This window comes from Carlito syrichta, unplaced genomic scaffold (genome assembly GCF_000164805.1).
Source record: "Carlito syrichta isolate Samal-C Ts95f unplaced genomic scaffold, Tarsius_syrichta-2.0.1 Scaffold304619, whole genome shotgun sequence".
NCBI classification, from domain to species: Eukaryota; Metazoa; Chordata; class Mammalia; order Primates; family Tarsiidae; genus Carlito; species Carlito syrichta.
The window spans coordinates 29,581-35,922 of NW_007248715.1; the positions used below are offsets into that span (position 1 = coordinate 29,581).

Below are 6,342 nucleotides of genomic sequence, written 5' to 3' on the forward strand. Positions count from 1 at the left end.
AAGTTGCCCAGGCAAGTCTCGAACCCACGGGCTCAGGCAATCCACTCACCTCAGCCTCCCAAAGGCGCGGGATTACAGGCTGAGCCACCAAGCATGGCTTAGGATGGTTATTTATGTGAGGTTCACCTTGCTCTCTATATTGGGGCCTCAGGGGTCCCCAGTCTGCTGTCCTCCCTGGTTCACAGAAGGGGCTCACCAGGCGCACTGCATTGAAGTGTTTGTATACTCCCACCTCTATGGGAACTCCCCCTACGTGCTCCCCTGCTATGCATACTCCCTACATGTACCCCTTCCCCACTACGTGTACCCCCCACTACACGTACACCCCCCTCACTATGCGTACCCCCACACGCAGCCCTCCTACCCCACGAGTACCCTCGCTATACACATACTCACCATTTCTGTTCAAAAAGGAAACACATCTTAAGCAATACCACAGGACATACCACAGGGAACAGGAAGCGGGAACAAACAGGACCAAGGTTCTGTGCACAGCTCTGTCCAGGCTGGGCCTTACTTCCTGCGGTTGGGGTTTGCCCCTGGACCTGGCACGTTCTAGAAACTCCCTACCCAACACGGCAGAGCAGGCACTCCCCTCTGCTTCCCTGGCATGAGGAGGCCCATCCCGAGGGAAGGGGAACCCGGGGCAGTCTGGTTCTAGGCCACAGATGGGAGGCTGGCTAGAGGGGACTCCAAGCCACCAAGCTCCTTCAACAGGACAGGAGGCGATCAGAGGCAGTAAAGAAGAAACTGTGGCCATGAGCTGCCAGACATGTTCCTGTCTCTTCTGGCTCTTCTCTAGCAAATAGCCTGGGTGGTGTCATTTAAAGGAAAATGCACAGCGGAGAGCAATCACTAGGGTTAGCCTGCTGATTCCCGTGGAGGAGGCAGCAGGAGGCCAGGGAATTCCACCTCGGGGAGAAGTTGTCTCATCAATTTGCTTTCCTGGCCTTGTTTTCCAGGGATTCACTTGGAGAATGGGAAGTTTTTTCTTTTTTTAATTTTTTTAGTTGGGGTCTCACTCTGTCGCCCAGATTGGAGTGCAGTGGCACGCTCACGATCATTGCAGTCTTGACCTACTGGGCTTAAGTGATCCTTCTGCCTCAGCCTTCCAAGTAGCTGGACTACAGGCGTGTGCTACCACGCCCGGCTAGTTTTTGATTTGTTGTAGACATGAGGTCTCGCTGCCCAGGCGGGTCTCGAACCCGCGGGCTCAGGCAATCCACTCACCTCGGCCTCCCAAAGTGCTGGGATTACAGGCTGAGCCACCGAGCCCGGCCGCTAATTTTTTAAAATTTATTGTCGAGATGAGGTCTTGCCAAGTTGCCCGGGTGGGTCTCAAACCCGCGGGCTCACAATCCACTCGCCTCGGCCTCCCAAAGTGCTGGGATTACAGGCTGAGTCACTGAGCCCGGACGGTTTTTTCATTTTAATTTCATCTGTAGAGATGGGGTTGTGGTATGTTGCCCAGGCTGGTCTAACATTTCTTCCCTCAAGTGATCCTCCTGCCCTGGCCTCCCAAAGTGCCAGGATTACAGGCATGAGCCACCACGTCCGGGCAAGAATGAGGTAATTTCGAAGCATGAAGCATCTCAGAAGAAGGGCAGGCCTTGGTGTGGTCCTAGGCTGCATAGGGAGGGAACTTAATGGCAAGTACAGGAAGGTATGTTAGACTGTGTGCCCATGCAGCTTGAGAGGACACTAGTAGCTAACATGTAGGAAAGGCTGTGGCTTTTTAGGGCCTCTATTTTCCCATTTGGTAATAATACAGGGTTCTACTAAGGGTCAGAGACAACATATGCCTATGCCTTGTGCAAGAAGTGGTTGGTATTGGTCAGGCATGGTGGCTCATGCCTATAATCCCAGCACTTTCAGTGGCTGAGATGGGAGGATCGCTTGATCCCAGGAATTTGAGACCAGCCTATGTAACGTAGCAAAACCTCATTCCTACAGAAAATAAAAAAATTAGCCAGGCGTGGCGGCACATACCTGTAGTCCCAGCTACTTGGGAGGCTGAGGCAGGATTGCCTGACACCAGGAGGTTGAGGCTGCAGTAAGCCAGGATTGTGCCTCTGTACTCAAGCTTGAGCAACAGAGTAAGATCCCAACTCAAAAAAAAAAAAGGGAGGTATTATCAATCCATGTCGCTTTGATCAAGCTCCTGACCCCAACACTGTAAGAAAGTCGTTCCCTGTCTCTCCTGAGTCTAGGACTGACATCTGTTGTCTCAGGGCTCCCCTGTCCGTCACAGCAGATGAGCTAGAGAAGGGTGGGCCCTGGCATGTGGCTGTCGCACCTGTCCCCCTACCCACAGCAGTAGATGCCCTCCCATGTCCCCTGGCCACGTGTGTGCTCTGGGGCCCACGACTGCGCCTGGGAAACATAAGGTGTGCTTCATGGACCGTGGTGATGTGAGCCAAGAGGGTGTCCATCCCCGTCTCCACTCACCTTATCAAACCCTCGGACCCCTCCGTGGAGGCTGTTGGGCTCCTTGTTGATGGCCAGGTGATACTCTTTCCCATCTACCTTGAAGGCGCCCTTGGCAATGCGGTTGGCCACCCTCCCGACCACGGCTCCAAAGTAGGGCTGCTTTTGGAGGTAACCTGCAAGAACAAGGGTGGCAGCGCTTTTCAGACTTCAGACCAAAGGTGAGGCACACGCCCCGGGTCCCACCTTCTTTTGAGGGATGCTGCATGACATAACGACCTGGGTATGTCCCAGTCCTCACGGAAGCACAGGGAATGGCACTTGTTACATGGGACTGATTCCCTTCCAAAAGTAACTCATGTTCATGATAAAAAATTGCAAGGACCCTTCTAAAACACAAAGAGAAAGCTGACATCCTAGACTGGGCAACGTAGCGATAGCTTGTTTCTACAAAAAATAAAGAATGGCCAGGTGTGGTGGTGCATGCCTGTAGTCCCATCTACTCAAGGAGGCTGATACAGGAGGTTCACTTGAGCCCAGGAGTTGGAGGCTGGGGTGAGCCGTGATTGTGCCACTGCACTCCAGTCTGGGCAACAATGTGAGACCCTGATTCAAAAAAGAAAAAAGCAAAACAAAACAAAAAACTTAAATCCACTTTAATCTCATCGCTAGAGAGAACCACTGTTAATATTCTTACATACACGCACCCTTTCATCTGTTAGGATGTGCACGCTCTTCTTTCTTTTCCTTGATCTTAGAACAGTGGTCACCCCCTTATCCGAAGGGGGTAGGTATGTTCTAAGACCCCCAAGCAATGCCTGAAACCTCAGATAACACTGAATCCTCAATGTACTGCGTTTTCTTTTATAACGTGCCTGTGATGAATTTTAATTTATAAATTAGGCACAGTGAGACATGAGCAATAGTAACTACTAATAAAACCGGCTGGGCGCAGTGGCTCACGCCTATAATACCAGCATTTTGGGAGGCTGTGGTGAGAGGATTGTCTGAGCCCACGGGTTCGAGACCAGCCTGGGCACCTTGGTGAGACCTCATCTCTACAATAAATCAAAAAATTAGCCAGGTGTGGTGGTGCATGCCTATAGTTTCAGCTACTTGGAAGGCTGAGGTGGAAGGATCACCTGAGCCCAGCAGGTCAAGGCTGTGATGGCCGTGAGTGTGCCACTGCACTCTAGCCAGGCGACAGAGTGAAACTCCAATTCAAAAAATAAAAATAAAAAATAGAACAAGCCGGGCTCGGTGGCTCAGCCTGTAATCCCCTGCCTTTGGGAAGCTGAGGTGAGTGGATCGCCTGAGCCTGTGGGTTCGAGACCCGCCTGGGCAGTGAGACCTCATCTCTACAATAAATAAAAAAATCAGCTAGGCGTGGTAGTGCATGCCTGTAATTCCGGCTACTTGAAAGGCTGAGGCGGAAGGATCGCCGGAGCCCAGCACGTCGAGGCTGCGGTGGCCGGGAGCGGCCACTGCACTCCAGTCTGGGTGACAGAGTGAGACTCCAACTCAAAAAAAAAAAAAAGAATTTTGTGTTTTTCTTTGAGACAGGATCTCACTCTGTCACCCAAGCTGGAGGGCAGTGGAACGATCCTGGCTCACTGCAGCCTTGACCTCCTGGGCTAAAGTGATCTTCCCATCTCAGCCTCCCGAGTACGTGAGGCTACAGGCATGTGTCATCACGCCTGACTAATTATAAAATTCTTTTTGGAGAGACAGGGTCTTGCTGGGTTGCCAAGGCTGGTCTCGAACTCCTGGGCTCAAGAGATCTTCTCACCTTGGCCTCCCAAAGTACTGGGATTCCAGGCATGAGCCACAGCACCTGGCCCTACCATATTCCTGTTGATGGCTATGTGTTACAGTGATGAATCTGAACTGCTTTTGGGCTTTTGGGCGAAGGCTGCCATAAAAATGCTGTAAAAATCAACGTGGAGTCTTTGTGCAGTGCTTACAGTTCTGTGCGTGGGCATATTATAGCACTTTCCTTCTAAATTCCTCTGCACTTTGTTTACAATGGAAGAGATTAAGGTCTGGAGATTGGCCAGGTGTGGTGTCTCCTGCCTGTAATCCTAGCACTTTGGGAGGAGGCCAGAGGATTGCCTGAGCCCAGGGTTCGAGACTAGCCTGGGCAACTTGGCAAGACCTCGTCTCTACAATAAATAAAAAAATTAGCCGGGTCTGGTGGCACAGGCCTGTGGCTCCAGCTACTCAGAAGGCTGAGGCAGAAGGATCCCCTGAGCCCAGCAGGTAGAGGCTGCGGTGGCCGGGAGTGTGCAACGTACTCCAGCCTGGGCAACAGAGTGAGACTCCCACTCAAAAAAAAAAAAAAAAAGGCTTGGAGATAGTCTTCTGTGATGTCACCAAGATTACTCTCCATCTTTCCCTACCAACCTCTGAGCTCCAGTCCCTTTCCCACGATGCTCTATGTGTCACTTCTACTTCAGATCAGCAGAGAATGGGACTCCGGCATATGAACTATTTTTCCACGGCCGGAGGGCCTTAAGGATACAGACCCTGAACTGATAAGGCCAGTTACAGGTCACAGACTCCCCTTACTCAGCTGGCTGGGTGCATATTGAATATTAGGCCTTTCCTCCCAGCCTCTCCTGCAGGGGTCTCTGGGTCCCACCTGTGGACTGTCATAATCGCCAAGTGACCCCTACTGACTCTTTCCAAGACATAGCCACTGACTTTCTTTTTCATTTCCTTATTTATTTATGAGAAAGTTTATTAGAAGAAAGGGAAAAAGGAAGAATCATGCCAGGAAGACCTGACATGAATGAGTCTTTCGAAAGAAGTCTCACCTCTTCCCTTTTTTTGGAGGACTCAAAAATCACTACTGCCCAACAGATATTTAGAGAAAAACTCAGCTTTTCTTTCCATTTTTTGAGCTTCTGTAAAGCAGATGAAGTCAGGTGTGGAGGCTCATGCCTGTCATCCCAGCACTTTGGGAGGTCGAGGCCAAAGGATTACCTGAGCCCACGGGTTCAAGACCAACCTGGGCAACTTGGTGAGACCTTATCTCGACAATAAATAAAAAAAAGTAGCCAGGCGTGGTGGTGCCTGCCTGTAGTTCCAGCTACTTTCCAAGGCAAGATGGAAGGATCACCCAAGTCCAGCAGGTTGAGGCCGCAGTGGCCATGAGCATGCCACTGCACTCCAGCCTGGGCAACAGAGTGAGACCCTGACTCAAAAAACAAAAAGCTTAAATCCACCTAAGCCTTATCACTAGAGAGCAGCACTGTTAATCTTCTTATGTACATTCACTCTTCCATCTCTTAGTGCATGCATGTATATGCTTTCTTATAAGCCTAGGATCTTAGTACAATAGCCTGAAACCTCCGATAACACCGAATGCTCTGTGTACTAGGGTTTCTTCTACACATACATGCCTTTGAAGTTTAACTTACAAATTGGGAACGGTGAGAGATGACCAATAATACCTAATAATGAAACAGAATAATAGATGGGCACAGTGGCTCACACCTGTCACCCCAGCACTTTGGGAGGCCAAGGCGAAAGGACTGCCTGAGACCACGGGTTCGAGAGCAGCCTGGGCAACATGGCAAGACCTTGTCTCTACAATAAATCAAAAAATTAGCCAGGTGTAGTGGTGCCTGCGTGTGGTTCCCAGCTACTTGGAAGGCTGAAGCAGAAGTATTGCCTGAGCCCAACAGGTCAAGGCTGCGGTGGCCGTGAGTGTGCCACTGCAATCCAGCCTGGCCAAAAGAGTGAGATTCCGACTTAAAAAAAAAGAGGCCGGGTGCGGTGGCTCAGCCTGTAATCCCAGAATTTGGGGAGGTGGAGACGAGAGGATTGCCTGAGCCCAGGGGTTCGAGACCCGCCTGGGCAACTTGGCGAGAACTCATCTCTACAATAAATCAAAAAAATTAGCTGGGCGTG

General features: G+C 50.8%; 1 protein-coding gene across 1 annotated transcript in view; it reads right to left on the bottom strand.

Annotated features, from left to right (window-relative positions):
- LOC103262796 (aldose 1-epimerase) overlaps nucleotides 1-6,342 on the bottom strand; it is a 32,046-nt gene that overhangs the window by 18,867 nt on the left and 6,837 nt on the right. Inside the window, exon 2 of the mRNA XM_008060438.1 lies at nucleotides 2,449-2,603. Within this exon, the coding sequence (XP_008058629.1) occupies nucleotides 2,449-2,603 (155 nt within the window). The remainder of the gene's footprint in view (nucleotides 1-2,448; nucleotides 2,604-6,342) is intronic.